General features: G+C 31.6%; 1 protein-coding gene across 1 annotated transcript in view; it reads left to right on the forward strand.

Moving 5' to 3' along the window:
- Ack-like (activated Cdc42 kinase-like) overlaps window positions 1-21935 on the forward strand; it is a 120560-nt gene that overhangs the window by 67743 nt on the left and 30882 nt on the right. Inside the window, exon 17 of the mRNA XM_075355796.1 lies at window positions 20344-20552. Coding sequence (XP_075211911.1) covers window positions 20344-20552 — 209 coding nt within the window. The remainder of the gene's footprint in view (window positions 1-20343; window positions 20553-21935) is intronic.

Here is a 21935-nt window from a genome sequence, read left to right on the forward strand (position 1 = left end):
CGGACATCGATTCATCGGTTGAATTCATGTAATCAAATGTTAGTTGCCATATTGGCATTATATGTGCAGAATTACATCTCTTTACTTTTTTCTTAGATTTTGTACATAATTATTTTATTGCAATAAAATGTAAAATTGAGGTATTACTGTAAATATGTGTTAGGCTAATATAGACTTAATAGTAATAACTATCACTAAAATTATTAATTAACTAATTAATTCTATTATTATGTATTGGTTTAGTGATTTAATTTAAATTTCATTGTGTGTTTTACATAAAGGTTTTGGAACAGTCTAATATATTTTTATTTTGTACAACTTCATCCATTACATTTTGCTCAAGTTTGTTCCAGTACAAATTTATTTGTTCTGTCATAGCCTGCTAGAATTTTTTTTTAAATTGGTAATCTACCATATGTATAGCTTAAAGTTAAAAAAACACAATCTATTTTCTTAAGATATTATCATCAGATATCCATTATCTTATGCAGTGTTATATACTTAAAATTATTTACAACTTTACATTATTCCTCCGTTCTCTGTGTACTGTTATAATCTGTATTATTAGGGTTCAGATTTGGTATTTGCTAATTATCAAATACCTATATAAATAGGCAACATTTGATCGTAGCAACATAATTATATATGTTGATCTTAGCGACATAATTTTGTAGCAAAACATATGGATTTGAGGTTGCTGAATTTTGCTGAAATATTAGTTCTTTGTCAAGAAAAAAATAAAGTTTCGGAAATAGTTAAGTTCTGTAAAATATTAGTAGTCTTAATTAATTTCACATGCATACCAACATTCCTATTCTGTCTGATAAAAGCCAATGATCGATCCTATTCTTGAGTGCCAATGTAAAAAATGTGAGCAAACATTTTACGTGTGTACTGCCTGAAGAACATTATCTGAAGTGCTGCATGTTGTAGAACGGGCTTTCTAGTCATAGGGTTAGTGGATTTTTATGTTAATTGATTGTTTCTAAACCATTTAAATGTTAGTGTATAAAATTGTTTATTGTAAATTCATTATCATTTTAGCTTATGTACCATTAAGTAATGTGCATATATTCTAACATTGCAAATTGTGTGTAACATTATTTTATTAATTTACTTTTTTGATTCCTTACCCTTCTTTAACTAATCCTTCATTCCTAAATGGGATTGTAAATAAACATTTTTATTTTATTTTTGTACTATTTTGAAAATGTTATGCATGTGTGTGTTTGTTTATTTGGATATATATATGTGTGCTTATTTTTGTATATTTATTTTATAGACTATATGTACTAGTTTAAGGTCTTTATCGTCATGTACAAGCTTAGAATCATTAAAAAGTTCAACACCTTTTCGTTTACCGTTGTGGGATCAGGCTTCTGCGGAATTCTGTTTTGCTCGTTCAAGAGATTTGTTGACTAGAGGAACTCCACATTTAGATTCCTCTATGGAGGTTTTAGAAAGTTCAGAACCTGAGACCGCTTCTTTTAGTGCCGATAAAAAATTACCGTTTGAACCATTGAGACGTTGTAAAAGTAATGACCGTAGTACTTTGAACAATTGGCGTATTAAGTGCCAAAGTAAATCAAAAACGACCTACATACTCGATTTGAATCGTTACAGGAAATATGGAGATATTAAGTTAAACAAGATCGGATCTAGTATTGAATCTAGTATTAATAATTCACTATCAGCTGAAAGGAGTATTACAAAATCTGAATCCACAGATTCAGCATCTACTCTTGATGCTTGTCCATCTCTTAGTGATATTAATAGTTGTGATAGTTCCACACTGAAGAATGAAGTTCAAGAGAAAGATATCTCAAATCCTCCAAATATCTCTCAGACACCGTGTAATAGTTACGACACATTGTGTTCAAGTATTAGCAGCAGTTTTAGCACTTTTGGTAAAAATTCTGCATCTAAAATAAATTATGAACAAAAATTTGAAGAAGATTTAGAAATTAACAGAAGTACTGCCACCAATTTTCAAAATGGTATAAAGTCTACTGTCTGTAATTTTTCTGAAGCAAGTAATTTCTCAAATTTCTCAGAAACTGGAGTTAATAAACGTAAAGATCAAGATGATAATATATGTTATGAAAATATTTTGAAAAATCATGATGATAAGTTTGATTTAATCAAAAAGAAACGAGAACATTTCATCGATGAACCCTTTGTACCTTCGACTCCAATGTTCAGGAGAAAGTTACCTAATACAAAATTGACAGAATCGGTTAGAATGAGATCTACGAAATCTAATCCGTGTTCTCCTAGTATAACTTTTCCAAAAGGTTCATATCGTGCTAGAACTGGATCATTATCTGAACAAAAAAGTAGAATTCCAGCCTCCAGAAGACAGTCGTTTAATTTTGCGGCGCAGTATGACTCGAGCTCTTCCGATTCGGATTATGATCGATCACCTGCTCTTAATAAAGGTCAGCATCACTGCTGGGTATTTGGGATTGAAAAAAGAAACATTAGAAGGCAAAAGTGGGAGTCCTCTTCCTCATCTTCCTGTTCTGGTGACTTTTCTGATTATCCAGAATTATCCAAAGACTTCTTAGATCTGTCTAGTCATCATTCTAAAACAAAATTTTGATATATTTTTATTTATCCATTAATATAAACTGAAATATACTGCTGGGCATTAAATGTTTATTATTAATACTAAACATAGTGTTTTGTATTATGCTCATCCTCTTATATCATTTAATTTGAATTTTTTTGCTCAACATTGCACAGAAATTTGATAAGAGTTTTATTTATAGAGTTGCTATAGAGTAATTGAGTTGCTCAAGTAAAGAGCAAGAGTTGCTCAAGTAATTTATTCTTTAAACATTTAAAATAATACTTTTATTTAAGCGATCATACATCGGTATGATGAATAAGTAATTTCAAAAACAACATTGTAATGAATTGAAAAACAGTTAATGAGTTATTTCTTTTTTTGGATTCAAAAATTTTTTTACATAAAAAAAAGAATTTTGTGCAACTAAATGAAATCTAATATTATGCTTTAATATTGTAATGTCAGGAGTTATTTTTGTTTTATAACTGTTTTGTAATAAACTTATTAATAAGCTGCGAGTAGGTAAATAAATAATAGTTATTGATAGTTTATAACTAATAAATTTTTGTTAATTTCTAAAAATGCTGATCACAGTTTTTTCCTTTTAATGAGTAGAATCTGTATTGTGGTTACTCAGTAACTCTGATAAACATGTGTAATAATTAATTATTTACAAATTTGTTTTTTCTTCTTTATTTAGTAATTTTCCTATGTTTTCTTGTAATTTATTTAAACATAATCTGAGCATATCCCACCTGTGTTATTTCTCTTCTGTTCGTAATTTTATACATTACTATTAAGATCTTCACTGAATTATGATTGTGCGTTATCAGTATGTAGATGTTTATTATTAGTAAAGTTAATCAAAATCCATATCTGTATCTTTTCCTTGATAAGATTTAAAGTATTTTTTTATTCTTTTAAAATATTTAACAATACAATCATCTGATTCAGCCCTGTATCTTTTGGCATGTCGAGGGTACCGTCATCTATTTTTGATATAATGGTGTGTTTGCCATTATTAATTTATGTTTTATGCTGAAACCTGAAAGACTACTACCCTCTTTTAATACCTCTGACCAACCTACTCACCAAATTTACTACATTCTTTTAGATAACAGTTATCTGTCGATGTTTGTTGGATTTGCAGCTTTTTTTTAACTTTAATAGATCATGTATTTTTATTACAAATTTTCTATTTATAATTAGATGAAAAGTATTTTTATAAAATTGCAGTCTGTGAATATTTTCTTACTTAAGTAATTTACTTACTTAATACTCGTCGGTTGTGACAAACAATTCTCATATTGAAACCATCCACTGTCATATCCTTTTTTAACTCATTAATATTTTTATTCTTTTTTTCTAGTTTCATGTCCCTTTTAAAGATTTTTCAACACCTGGCTTGGCTTGAGATATTATTATAATTTTTATATATTTTTAATGATCCATTTATCAGTCTATATCCAGAAATTTAATTGTGAAAGTTTCATCTCCAGAATATTTTACTAGAAGTGGATACTGCTGTCATATTTTACTAAAAGAGAAGTAGAGGAAGCATTTCCTGAAATTTTAGTTCTTTTTCTTTGATTTTAGCCATTCTATATTAAGAGTCTACCTTCTACTAAGATAGAATTATTATTTTTCAGGCCAGCTAGCCTGAACAGCAAGGAATTGTTAATAATAACCCAGTTGGTAGCTTCAGCAAGGTTGCTATTCTGTTTTAGAAATTGTTTCTTAGTCTGGTCAGACATTGATAACCATCAACTATTATTTTACCTTGCACAATTTGCTTTTAAAAGTCACATATGTAGAGATAATTGTAATTTGTATGAATTTTAAAAAGAGTTCATTATATAAATGATATATTTCTTATTAATATAGCACAGATATGTATTTTCATGTATTTCAATTATGTGTGACAGGTTTATTTAAATGAAAATTTGAGTAATTTAAAAAATAATTTACTTAACTGTAATAAAATGTGTTCTTTTTGAGTGATGAGCATATTATTAGTATTATTATTACTATTAACTTATTAAAATAATATCAAGGAATGTGTTAATTAGTTGAGAAATAATTTATTATTAATAAATTGTTTGTAATTATATATCTTATATTTAAAAAAAAAATCAGTATATTTTTTTAATGTTAATGCTTTTATATTCATAAATAATGAGGATATTTTTGTAAGCTAAGAAAAGAGAAATAAAACTTTATTGTGCTTGGCTGTTGTTATATTTAGTAATTTTAGATTTTTTTACTATTTTTATAATTACGGTGTTATTCTAATCATCTTGTAGTTTTAAAAATGTAATAATCTTTTTCTACTTAAATCTGTTTAAGAATAATCTTTAATAGAAGAATGAATAACAATTATGAAAGCTTTTATTATTTATTACTTGATTGGAAACATAATTTATTTTTTTCTAAAACAATTCAAAAATTAAAAAAAAAATATTTTTTAAGTAAATGGAAATGTGTTTCCAAAAGATCTTTTTTAAAGCTGCTTCATGTAGTTAGATGGTAGAGGTGTTATACTTGAATATAAAATTGTTAGATTGCTTCTAAAGAATGTGAACATTTTCATAAGAGCCTTTATTGTTGTTTGTTGAACTTCTTTTGATATAAATATGTTACTGTCTTCACAGATATAAGCCTGGATAAATAATCCTTATGAAATGCTTTTCCATACAGTGAAATTAAAAATTTTTTCTAGACCCATACAAAATAATTAGTCGGTTATATATAATAAAAATTTATATATATATTTTGATACTTAAATTTATAGAAATTGTAGTGAAATTATTGATTTGAATGTACTTTTGATTTTTATTAAATTATAAAATAGAATTTGTCATTCACAACTGTAATTCTTCTTACATTTATATTTGTATTATGAAGAAATGTATAATGAAGAAATGAGTAATTGAGTTAAGTAAATGGGAGAATCAATTTTTATAAAAGAAATTTACTTATCTTTCTGCCTTGATTACACTGTCATGTGATGCTTATGCAGCTTCTTCTACTTTCCTTTTTGTATAATTTATATTATGCTTATATCTTTGCTAACTTTAGCTAGCTAGTGCTAATTCTTCACCCATTTTACAGAGCTAGACTTTTTCAACTACCTTGATATCAATATCTGAGATGTTCGTTACCCGTGTCTTTTATTTATAGGCCTCTTTTGTACAAGTCATGGCTGTTGTACTACCTAAATTTTATTGTTCACAGATCTTACACTGAAATGATACTTGCACTGCATGCAAGTGCAAGCTGTACAGAATATTGCCTTCGCTACCAGTTAATGATTTAACTTATTTTAGCAAACTTATTTTGTCTTCAGTAATCAGGTAGATGATCAGTTATATTTATATGTGCAAGCTTCTGTTACTGTACTACATAGACAAGTGTTGTTGCAACCCTACTAGCTTCACATTTAAACTGACTGAAAAATGCCTCTTTCTATGATACACTTTCCAATCAAGGCATATTACTAGTCTTCATTTTTCTTCTAGATTCCAACAGGTTTCATTTACTGTTGGTCATCTAGTTTTTTATTTAAAAAAATTGTTTAACTCTACGGCTTGCCCTGTTTTATTATGTTTCCTTTCTTTTTCTTTATACGAGGGTAAGTCAATTCTTATTCGCAATGTACGAGGGTAAGTCAATTATTATCCGTATTGTAGTTATAAATTTCATTGCAATACAAATAGGAAACTTACATGTACATAATTTTTCAACTTAGTCCTCTTGCATTTCAACGCACTTGGTCCATTGTTGCACAAACTTCCTGATGCCCACATAAAAGAAGGTTTTTGGTTGAGCTGCGAGACAGGAATGCACCGCTTTTTTCACTGTTTCGTCCAAGGTAAATCGACGGCCCCTTAATGTCTGAGTGGACCAAACAAGTGGTAGTCAGAGGGCAAGATCAGGACTATGAGCCAGTACGGAGGATGAGCCAGTACTTCAAAGTTGAGTTTCTGGAGCATTACAGAAGTATGGGCAGTAGTACGTGGATGGGCACTATCGTGCAACAACACAAAACCTTTCAACAGTAGTCCTCGGCATTTGTTTCGAATTGCAGGCTTCAGCTTAGCAGTAACCATCGCAATGTTTATTGTCGTGCCCCTTTCCTCATAATGTTCCAGTACTGGGCCTTGTGAGTCCCAAAAAACCAAAAGCATCAGTTTTCCTGCAGATGGTTGGGTCTTGAACTATTTTTTGCAGGGCGAATTTGGGTGTTTCCATTCCATACTCTGCCGTTTACCCTCCAGCTTGTAATGATGGATCCATGTTTCATCACCAGTGATGATTCTATCTAAGATGTCCTGTTCATTACCATAGCGATCCAAATGTTTTTGGTAGGATGTCCAAATGCGTTTGTTTATGCGGTTGTGTGAGTTGTTTTGGGACTCATCTTACACAGACTTTATGAAACCGAAGTTTGTTGTAGATGATTTCATAGGCAGAACTGTGACTAATTTGCAGATGATGTGCCACTTCATCAATAGTTACTCGTCTGTCTAAGAAAACCATGTCACGTGCATGTTCAATGTTTTCCTCATTTGTGGCGATAAACAGTCGTCCGGCTCCTTCGTTGCGCATAACACTTGTGCAACAATTTTTGAATTTTTCAATCCATTCGTTGGCACTCCATTATGGCAACACACTGTTCCTGTACTGTACCGAAAGTCTTCTATGAATTTCGGCCCCTGATACACCTTCCGATCACAAAAAACAGATTGCTGAACATTGCTGTTCTTTGGTGCAAACAGAAAGTGGAGCAGCCATGGTTAACGGCAAGGCAGCGTTAATGAAACTAATCAAGCAGCATCAAACCTGCACAAAAATATAACTAAATTGCAGATAATAATTGACTTATCCTTGTATCTGTTTATATAATTATAGTTTTCTTCTTAATGCCGTAACACAATTGCCATCATTATACTTTTAAGATTTTTTTTTTATCTAGTTTTCAATGGTTTCCTTCCTGTGCTCCACTTATTATTATTGTTATTTTTTCCTTATTTAATTTCACTTCAGTTTACAATCTTAATATTTCTTTTAACATTAAAGAATAATAAATTTTCACCTTACAAGACTTAACCATTACAGAATCCCCCACAATTTTCTTCATTCCCAGTTTTCATCTCTTCTATAAAACAACCATCAGCTTGATTGAGCTCATCCTAATTCTTTACAAAATAACATTCTACACTTTATCATATAAGATAGTTTTATCTAAAAATTCACAAAATTTTAGTTTTTCTCAAAAAATCTTTTATTCATCATTATTGATTTGTCCCCTTCTAGGGTACTCCTTTTCCTTTTTTATAATATATTTGAGTCAGCACGTTTTCCAATCTTCACAGCACCTCTGTAGTGCAATTTCCAGTATGACGTTTAGCTCCTTCAGCGATACTGCTGTTATGTCTTCAATGTTGGCAAAATATTATCATTTATTCTCAGCTTGGGAAATAGGAAGAAGTCTCAGGGACCATGTCCAGTGAATAACCAGGCTGAGGCATCATAACAATGTTGTTTTTAGCCAAAATTCATGAACAAGCAGTGAAGTGTGAGCTGGTGAATTATTGTGGTGTAATTGCCATGAATTGTTTTGCCACAAATCCAGGTATTTTCTTAGAATTGGTTCACGCAAATGGCGTAGAATTCCCCGATAGTAATCCTTATTGACCCTCTGATAGTGATTCGGCAATTTTTTATAATCATTTTATTCGCTTTTTTGGCATTGTCATCAGTTGATGTTCTGAGACATCCAGGGCGCCCATCATCTTCAGCACCTTCATAGAAACATTTTTACTGCTTATAAACACTTGTTTTATTCATACAAGTATTGGCAAAAGCAGCATTCAACATTTCCAATGGAATGCTGCACTTTATTTCATTATTAAAGCAAAATTTAATACAAATTCTTTGTTCTATTTTTTCACAAGTTAAAAATCGCCAAACATACCAAAACACATGTAATCTTTTCAACAATCAACAATAAACTAAGCATCCAATATGGTATACCAATGTATGTTAGGGACAAGTGTATCAATACAAAAAAAAAATTTGACAGGACTTATACAGCCGGGGAAATATAAAAATTTCACATATTTTTTTATCAAACCTTGTATTTCTGAACAAGATTGAATAAAATTTAAATGAGAATAGTATATGTGTCATTAGTAATTGAATTTTATTACTTATAAGGAAAGATGAAAAGTGCATTAGAACATTGTAGCTCATCATTCTAAATTTATAAAAAAAAAGAATTAAAAATATCTTATTTTAAACTTGTTCTTTTTTTGAATTTATTCCTACACAGTTCAATTTGTAAAAGTTATTTAGAATTTTGACCACTATTAATAAAGGAAAAGCATACACACTATAAATCAATTTTCGATGAATTCTCTTTGAAAACATGTAGCTCATACAATTCCCAATACAAAAAATTTCTGATTAGAAATTTTTTTGTATGAATTTTGAATATGTTAACAAATTTTGAAACACCTAGGATTGGGGATTCAAGAATTTTATCATTGTGTTTTTAAGCGTTCTAAAAACTTCAAAGAAATTTGAGCAAACAAGATAGTTTTTCTGTGATCATTTGAGGAATATTGGAGAAATTGATACAGCACCTGAAAAATTTTAGGAAATCGCAGGTGAGCACAGTAACTACAAAATAATTTAGAGACTGGACATAGTACTGCTTGTGTGCACAGCTAACAATTTATATCTTTTAGTCTTTCAAGTAATATTTAATTATAATATTTCACTTAAATTTAATTACAGTTATTCATATGATGTACTTAAACTAATATTCATATACTGTTCACAAATTTACAGAAAGACTATCAACACAGTTGTTTGGTTATTTAAGTGCAAGTGAAAAAAGTTCAGATGTATTTTGTGCATAACACTGAAACATGTCAATGCTGTATATTCTGTTCTCACTTCCGTGGTAGTATTCTGAAATCAGTACAAAACTTATTGTTCCGTTTTTGTTTTGTTTTTTTTTCATTCAGTTGTAAAGAATTCTGTTGGTGGGCTGGAAATGTCTTGAATATTTCATTTACCCTCTTATTAATCAGTTTTAACTATTAATTAACTTACTATTTTTGAAAAGCATCTTGGGAATGGAAAAGAGATTTTTTTGTTGTCTTGTTTTTAGTTTTCTTTTAAGTTTTTTTTTTATACAGGTATATAGCACTTCAAAAAAGAAAATAATTAGATTTTTTTTTTAAATCCTGATCTAATAAATCTATGGTGTTAATTTGTAATGCTAATGCATTAGAAATTTTTTATTCACTTCACGTTTAAATCTTGTTGAATAAATCCACTTTTTTTCACAATGATAAAGTTTGATATTTACATATCTCAATATATTTTATGAGTAATGCATTTTCTAAATAAGAAAGCTTGAAAAATGTTATGTTATTACGTTTACATTTTATCAGCTCATGCTATTTATATTAAACTAAAATTACAAAATGTACTAAATTATTCTAAATGTGTTATGTTTTATTATTATTAGCTAAATGATATAAGTGTCTTTTTAATTAATTGTGTTTCTCTGGTTTTTTTTTTTTTACTTCCTTTCTCTGTTCAAATTATTTTGATTTTCTTCTTTTTGTACTATGTATTTAGTAACCCCTAGAAATGTATTCAGACATTCTAGATGTTAATTTACTTGTTTTTTTTATAATGCTTATTTTTTTATCTCCAAGCATATTTTGTATAACATACTTTTATCCATCTTTAGAACATAAAGGGATTACAACTTTACTTAAGAAATTTCCCCGATTGCTGATTATTCCATTTATGAAAGAAGTGCATCTTTTTTTATTGCAGAAAGAAATAACTACTTTGTAAATCGATAGCACAACTAAAAACAATTACAGAAATATATATTTCACATCCATGTTTTTTCTTTATTTTAATTAAAAGAAATGTAATCTATAATTTTATGTTTAGTATAATTGATAATGAATCATTTTTATGCATTTTAATTACTCAATAATTTGTTGTTTTGTTTTTTGGAATGTTACTTTTATCATTGAAGATTATTTCATGTTATTTATCATGCCATGCACTTTCACATAAATAATGTAGTGCATGTACTGCTTGTTGTTTTATTTTTGTATTTTTTCATTGATGCTGCTCTTTTAACTGCATTTATAAATTATTCCTGATTAATTATTAAAATGAATATATTCATTATCTAATTATTTATTATGTTACAATGAGGTACTTAACTTCACATTATGAATAGCCTGCCATTGCAGTAGAACTTAAGTATTCTAGCAAGCAGGTCAGTCAAATAGGTTGAAATTAATGATTTATCAATGTTTAAACCAATCAATGTCATTCTATTTTTGCTTTGTCATCATGCTACTAAGGTTTGTCTGACTGTTCACATTATATCTAATGTAAGTCTGTATAATAAAAGATGAAACAGTAATAGGATTTTGAACTGTACACTTCATTTAATGCAAATCTCAAAATATACCCGTTTAACTTTAAGGATTGTTCTTTTCTGTTTTAATTAGAATATAATATTTATTAAAATTATTTTTTCTGCAGCTGTTAATGAAAAATGTAATCGATTTGTGGTTCTCTTTTTAATAGGTCAACTTTGAGAATACAAAAATAACGTATGCCATTTTTTATATAAACAATTGTCCATCAAAGAAATTCTTGTATACCTTTAAGTTTCTGAATCCAAAGGGAGTCAGAAATTCAATTATTTGATAATTGAATGAAAATGGTTTTCCCTTCCTGGGACACAGGAAAATTCTTCAAACACTGTTATCCTTGTATTAATAAGAAATAAAAACAATTTGAAAGTAATAACGGTCCTAAAGAGTTTCCTGTGACTTGGTGTAAGAAGTGGAAAGTTAAGAAAATAGTTCATGCTGAATCTGTTTGAGAATGCATTTTTATAATATAATAAAATTAGAAGTATGAACAGTTTATGTGCAGGTGTTAATGTATTCTTGGTTATGCGCTAATTATGATTATAAAAAAAAATCCGTCATGCATATCTCTTATAGATTTTGTTTGTTGCCTTATTAATGAAACTATAAAAACATGCTTTATTTCAGAAATGGTAATAATAATTTTTATTTTAAACTGTTGAACTTTGGACATTAAAATAAAAAAATGTTCCTGTAAAGTGAAATTTATACTGTATTATGAAAATTACATGTGTTTAATGGTACTAAAAATGGACGTAAGTAAAATGTGAATTAAAAAAAAGTTAGTTTTCTCAATTTTTAACATCTGTTAAACACACAAATAATCACTGCACTGTATAATGTGCATACCTAAATTCAGAGTAGAATTAGGTTTTAAAAAACCAAGTATCAAACTATTATGAATATGTTCTGATTGAGATGCTTGTTTTTAAATCCGGAGGTTTCCATCAATTATTCTGTGTAGTAGTCTTATTATTTTTTTTACATTCGCTATGTTATGATTAGATTTACTTGAGAGAAATACTGATGTGTTTCTACATTGATGATTAAGAATGGATGTAAAGATTTTTTGTAGTTATTAATTTGGATTATGTTTTTTATTTTACTACCACTTCATGTGTTAGGTACTCATTTAGTTGCCCATGAATATATAGTTATTGAAATTTTCATTCTTTATTGTTAAACATGACATTATTCATGATTATTGTTGAAAACAATTTCTTCAGCTGGATAACTTAGGAATGATGCTAGGGACATATTTTTTTTAAATTTTCAGGTTTTTTTTGGATTCCCCAAATAACACTGTTAAGACAAAAAAAAAATGTTTTAATGTTTCTCTGAGTGTGATAGCATTTCTTTAATTTCTTTTTTGTGTATATTACAGATCTGTAAATACAATTTTTCTATCACCCTTATTTTTTAAAAAATTAGGGAAAATTAGATAAATTTTGTAAAATTTATAATTTCGGATGTCCATAGAATGATTTCACTGATGATTTTATTTTATAAATAGCCTCAGGTACATCCTGAATTAATATCCAACAGTAATCAGCTAGCATGTTAGTATTCCATTTCCCTTTATAGCGGCTTTCCATCACCGAAATGTCTTTGTGGAAAGGTTCACCGTTTTCGTCACTTATGTCTCCAAGGTTGTACGGGAAAAAATCCAGATGTGATAGGAGGAAGTATATTTTCAAAGACATATTACATCCCTTAGCTTTATATGAAATAAGAGGTTGATTAATAATATCGTGGTAATTGTCGGATTTTTGTTTGTCGAAAAAACCTTTGCAAACATCTTTAAATGAAACCCAAGCTGCACTTTCTACATTATTTAACATTGAGTTAAATACATCATCTTTGACCAACTCTCTTATTTGAGGATCAACAAATATTCCTTTAATTTTTCCTCCACTTACATTCAGAAATTTCTGCCTGATGAACAAAAATCCGGGGCTATTCCTTCATTGCTTTTAAAAACTTTTTCATTAGTCCTCGCTTGATATGGAGAGGGGATAATAATATTTTTTTTGGATTCAACTAAGGGCTCTTGAATAATATTTTTCCTATGTGAGTTAAGCTGTCTCGTTTCTTTCACTCTTTGGTAACAATGTCTATCATTAGCTCGGCTGTCCCATTCGTAAAGAAAACACATTTACTTAGTTTAGCCTAACTGCATTCCTAACAAATAGCTATAACTTTCAAATCACCACATGTGTTCCAGCTATGGTTTTATTATTTATTTTTTCAAGAACATCTTTCATCACATCTTATGTCTCTTTCAAATTAATACCGTAAGCAATTGGTATTGAAGGATATTTGTTACTATTGTGTAGTAGAACCACTTTTAAACCATCTATGAAAAGGCGCCAGTCCTCAGGTTTATGAATTTGTCCTAAGTGCAACATAAGCTCATCAATATTTATGTAATAAACCAATTTATTTTCATCAATAAAGAACTGAGAAAGTTGTTTTTGTTGGCTTCAAAAGCCCAAAATTTTTGTATTTTTTTAAAGTAAATTCCAAGCTTTTTTTTCTACTCCCCTGGCCGGACATACAGTTAAGTAAAACTCAGCCCAGGGGAGTGTCCTTTACTCTGAGGGGCCTCCCCACCTACCGACAGTAAGTCCAGCATGGCAGGTCAGCCCCCCCGCGGTTGATCTTTTCATCATTCTTTATTGCTCACTCTAACGGGGTACTCCATTACTGGATTCCCCCCCACCGGTATCAGGTCTTTTATTAGTATCCCCTAACCTAGTCTCCGTTGGAGTCCACAATCGATCATCGGAACCGGCACACCTCGGCATACCAGCTCTCCTGATTGGGGCTATCCACCCAACCCTACACTAAAACCCTCTTCTTCTACCTTCCATATCTTTGCATCGAAGTACCTCGCTCAATTATTCTTCCGTTTTCCTCCAGTTACTCTGCAATGTCAGCATATACGGGAATATATTCTCCAGCTCCAGATTTGCAATACCAGCCTGACTACATTGTTCAGTCCATTCTTCATACTTTAAGAGGGTGTGCTCAGTCATACAGTTGGGTGTGCTCAATACATACAGTCAGGTGACTTTCTTCTCCCAATTCCATACAAATACACTTCAAAATTACCGTGACCAGATAACATTTGCATCAGGTAAAAACTCGTCTCACCAAACCTTTTATTATACCATATTCTTAAATTGGGAATTAATTTCCTTCTCCCATCCAGCCTTGACACCCAAGTTCCATCTGTTTTGCCACACTTAGTGTTTCATTTCTACCTTCAGCACTGTCACCGCCTTTATACTTACGGGCATGCTCAAGAACCAAAAGGTCTATGAGGAGTCCCGACCAGTACACATACCGTGTCATAAGAAGCTGTCTGATATGCTACCACCACACCTAACAAGGCTCTTTGATGAATTCTCTCTAGTCTGACTCGGTTCCTCTGTATACCAACTGCATCATTCCAAACAGGCACTGTATATAACATAATGGAAGAAACTGCTGACATAATGGCTCGATCTTTAGATGACCGCAGTACAACCTGTAAAGTCATCATACGACTTAAGAGTTAAGACTTAAGATGCCTTAAGAGTCCTTTCAACTCTTTCACAGCACTCCAAAACATGTTCGCTGAACTGTAGTGACTTGTTGATTGTCACACCAAGGTACTTCACCGTAAGGCTTTCTTGTATGTGATGATTCCCAACCACCAAACTAATGGGATCAATCTATGTTTCCCTGTTAAGGAAACATACCAACACTTATCAAGAGCAAGTTCCAGACCGTGGTCTCTCAACTATACATGGATCAAATCAAGCGCAGCATTGCCCCTTTGCAGGATCTCCTCCATCCTGCCACTAATCATAAGGAATAAATCATTCGCATAAGCAATTTATGGCATATGTTGCGGCAACCGAACACCCAATATGTAAACTGAAACACCCTTCCAAAGTCTCCGTCTCTTGATAATCTCTCATTTATCTCTCATTTAAATAATCGCTGACTTGCTTAATCAGGTAATTACTAATGCCCTTATTTACCAGGGCAGACATATAACGTCCCAAAGCATGGAACCAAACGCGTTTCGGATATCCAAGAACACCAAAACAGGGATACCCCTGTTCCGTGTGCCTTGTCTAACCTCCTTAGCCCAATGTACCACTCGTGATACAGCTTGAATGGCCGATCTGCCTGGCAAGAAACCATATTGATTTTCATGTGTACCACCTTCTCTGTTGAGCTCCTACATAATTCTTGATGCCACCAACCTCAACTTCTCAGCAACTTTACCCAAATTGTTAAGGAGACATAACAGTCTCAATCCTCCGGCCATGTCATCACCTTTAGGAAGGAAGCCACCCTTCCTTCCAACAGGCTGGCAATGTCCCACCTTCCAGTTCTCTATTGAAAATGTCTATTATGGCCCATGGTACCCTACTGATTAGGCCCTTTAGCACCTTGGCTGGGATTCTGTCCTGCTCCGGACTTTTCACGTTCCCCACATTCCCCAGCCTATTTGTTAGCATGGTAACTTCATCAACAGTATCTTCTCTCAAAAACTGGAGTGCCAACTATTCTTCGTTTGGTGCAAGAGAAGAGTCTTTTCACCTCACACTTCACCCTATCCATCGTCAATACAGAGAAGCACCTACCTACTAAATCTCTTCATCACAATCTGTTAGGCCCTCCCCCAGCGATCCCTGTCCAAATCTCCGCACAGCTCCATCAATTTTTTGCGCTTTATTGTCTTAATCTCTTAATTGAGTGGACGTCTGCGATCTCTATAATCTCAAGCAGCCTCAACATACTCCGCCCTATCATTTCAATGCAACCGCTCCATACGTCTCTGGGTGGATTGTAACCCTCTGCAGCTGCGCAATTCTTGCGGTCCACCAATATATTGGCTTGAAACCCTGATTCTTCATCTCGAACTGTGCAATCTCATCTTTGTTAATCTCTTGAAGTCCCTCTGGAGTTATATTCAATTGCACAATCACTCTCTCTACTACAACCATGTCCACCTGCCAGTTGGACAGATGGAACGGCGAGTCACGACCCTTACTTTCAATGACGAATCTTGCAACTCAATTGATGTGGCTAGATGATCGCTAGCAATATCCTCTCTAAGCACCTTCAAGGAGCAAAGCTCCCAATCCCACTGTCCATCCAGTATAACGAGATCAAGGATTGAAGAGTGTCCCCTAACTGTGTTCGTGGGAATACATCATTTAAGCAATCCCCATCGCCTGAGATCATTTAGGATCTCTCTCCACCTGTTAGTAACAGTATTATCTTGTAATTGAAATCACCCAGTATTATGACCCTTCTTCTTGCTCGAGTGACCAGTTCATGTAATCTGTTCATGAACTCAACTCGGCATAACGGGAAATGTCACAATTTGGACTAATGTACAAGTATAGCTGGAGCTAACTCCCAAGGCTATCAAGCCGTCTCCTCTCTCTGCCAGTCTCCAATGAACTCTTATCACCATTTCTGTCTGCACACCAGCCATTACCAGACACGACATACTTGTTCGGCTCAGACATGATGACAAAATCAACATCCATCCATTTAGCCAGCTCCTCAGTCAAATTATGCAAGAGAGGGCTACGATTAGCATTTGTTAAAAGTAATTTAATCATCTTTTCCTGATTGGTAGCCTAAGCCTCCGCTGCGAAGATCAACACCTCTAATATTCACACGACAATCGGCCTTAAAATGACCGTCCTCAAACTTAAAACAGGACCTGTACAGCCAGCAGCCCTGTGACTCACCGACCACATCCACAACATCTTTCTATGTCTTCACTGAGGGCAATTCTACATGAAACCCATTCAATCTTCAGTCTCAGTTTCTGTGCTAAGTGATCTGCCAGCTTAGCAGGAACCAACATAGAGACTACCTTGGTGCTGCCAGATGCAGTCCTCATAGAGAACTGCTGGAGTTGCACCAGTGCCAGACCTGCAGCCACCCTGAAGGCCGTAGTAACGCCCTCCTCCATGGAGAGCTCATCAATATCCCAAATAATGATTTTCTTTGTGTGCACCTTACTCGTGCAGCTCACCTTGACACCTTCTATCCCAGCAACTATCTTCCTCTGCAGATCCTCCGCACTTCGTCCATCATCTTTCACCCTGATGAGCACTTCTCCTGCTTGGCCCTTCCTTAGTGACAATATCTCTGGAAGCTCACCATCCACTCCATCCTTCACTGGTTTTAACAAGTCAGCATAGGTCTATTTTGAGCTGTTACCACTACAGTCTTCAGGGTGGGCCATGAACACGTTCAGATTATTTTGCCCAGCCCACCGGTAGATAAGCTATACAATAGCTTATCTACCTAATCGAAATACCAGTCTCTTATCAGAAAGATAACCACCTATAATAATTAATTAACCTTTTGTAACTTTTATAATTAAACCTTTTATAATAAAATTAAATTAACTCTAAAATGATTCGATATTATCACTTTGATAACAACTTATTACACAATTAGATAACAAATAATTCTTATTTTCTACTTCCAATACACACACACCCACACACACACACACACACACACACACACACACACACACACACACACACACACACACACACACACACACACACACACACACATGAACACACACACACACACATGAACACACACACACACACACACACACACACACACACACACACACACACACGCACACAAACAGTACTACCAAGTGAATCTCTTAATCTCAGCAATCAATAAAGCAATAAAAACTCAAATCACTGTAAAATAGTTGTCCGTTGTTCAAAATCATCAATATATAAAAAAAACACATCCCGTAAATTATCCACCACACTTGTTAAAATACAATCCAATCAAAAAGCCGTTAAGAACACGTCTTAACACAACCAAAACTCCCACTCGAATTCAAGTAAATTTCAACTTGGCAGTCTTGATCCTAATAGTTAGCTTGATTTTTGGATAAATTTAAATCCCTAACCAAATCATTTACTTCACCTTGTGATATAAAATGTGGTTTATTGAAAGGTAGTTCAAAATCATTGTTGTCTTCTTCAGTACTGCCTGATTCTTCATCGCTACTTTCGAAACTTACATTCACAGGTGGCTCAGGAACTGGAATAATTTCACTGTGAGGTACAAGCCTGATTGTAGATTGCAATAAAGGATATTTTACAGTATGTTTAGATTTTTTAGAAATTCCAGACACACTTGTTAAACAAAAGTAACAATCGGTTACATGATCCTTTGGTTCACGCCAAACCATAGGTTCACCAAATGGCAAAGCCTTCCATGTATCTTTCACCTATCCTCTTAAATATACAGAACAATTACTGCATACTACATGAGGAGCCCACGTCTTATCCTGATCACCAATTTTACACTGAAAGTACAAATGATATGCTTTTTTAATTAAAGGTGTAATGTTTTTTCTATTTGATTTTACAGTAAAATCACCATGTATATAACAAAAGGCATCCACATCATTTACACAATTTCGAGACATTATTACACTGTACTGTTAACAAACTTAAGACAGTAATAAGACTGAACAAAATTAATTCATTCCTAAATCTAGTGCACAATACAAAGAACATATCTGTTTTCAGCTACATGTTTTGTTCTGCACAGACATGGTTAATCTTGTCCATGAAGGCTCACTCTTCTGTATTAGATATGATGTCATAATATGTGATATACTATGATATGATTTAATTCTTTGTCTAGTATTGTTTATTTACAGCTTACAAATTACATTAACAAAGTTAAACAATAAAAAATGAGCTAACAAAATACAATGTAGGAGCTTAAAATGCTAACTATACATTGAAAAATGAAAAAATGCTTTAATTAAAATTAAAAAATTTTTCAAAAATGGTGGGTGATAGAAAGATTCATATTCATTTTCAGCATTAAAAAAACATATTAAAATCATGTATCGCATGGTAGGAAACAGAAATTATGTTTATCAGTGTAATGAAAGTTGGTTTGAAGTTTGCATCAGTTCCATTACATTTGTGTTATCTTTTGTGCCAACTATCTTTGAAAAATTTAAAAACTGCCTATAGCTTATAAATTAATCCTAATCAAATTCTTTAAGATATCATTAGTTTACAAACACTTTACTTCAGCTATCAAAATATAATGTTTATATAAGTTAGACTTGTTAAAAATCACAAAAAATTTCATACATAGTAAAACAAACCATAGCATTGTAATGACTTGGCGTGGTAGAATGATGCATTTTGTTATTAATAAAAAAGGTGACTTGTAAGTTACACTGATTACAAAAAACATAGATTGTTGAATAAGCATGCTATTATAAAGTTCACATTTTTCTGAACATGCCTTGTAATTGCATTTCAAAACTGTTAAAATTATTTATTTTAAATAAAGTAGTATATGAAATTCTTATTGTAAAAATGTAGTGTAGGTTTTTTGAAATGCATGATTTTTTATTATTTTTTTTATTGTCTTATTAGACAAATTTACTGTGTGTGTCACTATTGAAGTGATGCAAATGTGATTATTAATTTATTTTACTTTTTTATAAATGTCATAAAATAAACAATAAAAATAATTTTAATTGAAAATTCATTCATATAAACACAAAGATTGGCATTCTCAATTAAATTTTAAACTTTTCTTAAGAGAATAATAATTTAAAAAAAGTTGTTCAAAGGTATTTTTTATTTGTTAGCTTTAAGCTTGCTTTCTTTTATAAACTGAATGTTCACATTTAAACATTTTAGCAGTTGTGTTTTTTATAAACCCCTTTATTTTTTAATATTACCCAACAATAGTGTGTATAATTCATTATATCATATTTATAAAATTCATTTGTAGAATTCAATTTCCAGTGTTGGTCAACTTTAAATATTTTCAAGCTGGGTAATTTTCATGTTTTTGTAAACGTAATGGGGTAAAACTGATTGCATTTTTAATATGTTTAACTTAGGAATCTACTAATAAAAATTTAATTTAATTTTCAGTTTAACATAATGAAATTAAGATAGTTTCATTGTTCAGAGAAAGAAGAAACTTTACTCCTTGTATAAAGTAAAAGGCAGCTGTGAAAAAATGATTTGAAATGATAAATCTCTGTAGTAGTTGTAGTTATGCATATGAGTAGATATATCTTTTTTTATTTTTGTTGTATAATTTTAGTTTTTTTTTCAAATATTTTTATTTTTATTTTTGTTTTGGTTGTGGGTTTGCAATTTATTTTTTTTATTTTTTATTTTCATCTTCCTCTTCCGATGTCCTCTTTCCCTATTCCTTTTTCCTTTTGAGCAGGGTTGTCTGAGTGAAGAAGCTAAAGCAGTATATAGCAGCCTTGTTGAACAACCAGTGCAGCCAGCTGCAATCGCTGTTGTACCTCTTGAAACAAATCCGTTGAGAATGTTGCGTTCTGTGCCTTTTGTTCGACCAAGAGTGCGTGGGAATAAACATACTGCAACTTTACCTATGAACAGTACTGGTCCACGGCATCAACTCAGTAATAGGTTTGTTAGAATGTTGTGTTTAAAAATAGTTCTTACATCTCTTATTGTGTTATATTATGCAAAAATATAAACGAGGTTGAAGGTTCATGAGCAGTTAAAACTGATATGCTGTAATCCAGTTTCAGTTTTTAATGTTTTTTTTTGTACTCTTATAATTCTGAAGGAACGTATACGCAGGGATTGTCTATATCTTCAAGATATTATCTTTTAGTAGTACTTATTTGATTTGTGAGACTGATCAGTTCAGCTTGCAGGTACCAGAACAATTCAGGTTGCAGCTTTACTTCTGAATTTCCTTGATGTAGTAAATTATAGAAAAAGAAAGTATTGAAAAAAAATAACATCCTAGATTCTTATATTTTTCAGTATTTTAATACTTTAGTGTGAAATCCTCTTCTGTCCCATAATAAAATCTGCATTTCAAAATCCTCTAAGCATGTGCATTTGAATGCACGAATGCATGTATGCAGCACGCATGTGTGTTGCCTTACATTTTATTTTATGTATCATGAATGGTTCTATCTAAAATCATAAATCTAACAAACTAGCTTGTGCATTACTGGAATAGATTATTTAATTTATTTTTTTTATTGGATGAGGTGCTACCTCATCAATGTTGGGGTTAATGAAAGCTTTAATTATTATGAATTACCTTATTTAAAAAAAAAAAATATTATGTACTCAATTATAAAACGCTGAACAATGTTTTGAAAGTTTAACATAATCACCCGTTGTAAAATGCTTTTACTTATTTTAATATGTTTTACTTTTCAGCTCATTACGTATGATTTAAAAAAATGTTTATTCTAATTGAGAGATGATATGAGGGTAGAGATAGTTATCAGTATTAATTAAAGGAACCCCTAACTTCTCCTCCCCCACATAATATGAAGAGATAAGTAGTGTTTTATTAATATTGTATCATTAATCTAATAAACTGAAATTTTTTTTCTCTTAATGAGCATTATTAGGATCGGAACAGTTTATATCAGAAACTACACCCATATGTATACGAAATCCTTGTTTCTAAAATTTTTACCTTTCAACTTAAGAACAGTTTTATTATTTTTTTCAAAATTAGTGTAGAAATTCTTTCAATCTCTATTATGTAAATAGAGGATACATTTTCTTAAAAATTATTTTTTTATGCAAGTAATCCTTAATTTTAGTTGCTAATATCTTTTATGGTACTTAAAAGGTCTTTGCGTCTCATGCTAAGTATAATATAGCATTATATACTAATTTTTATCAGTTGAAAAAAAAATGGTTCTAATTATTTCTTTTATTAATTTTCTTTACTTAACCCGTTCAGTGTAAATTGTTTATCAAGTCTACCCTGTATGGCCGAATGTAAAATTAATAGTTATTAAAAAATAAATCATA

The sequence above is a fragment of the Lycorma delicatula genome, chromosome 2, assembly GCF_047948215.1.
Source record: "Lycorma delicatula isolate Av1 chromosome 2, ASM4794821v1, whole genome shotgun sequence".
Classification (NCBI taxonomy): domain Eukaryota; kingdom Metazoa; phylum Arthropoda; class Insecta; order Hemiptera; family Fulgoridae; genus Lycorma; species Lycorma delicatula.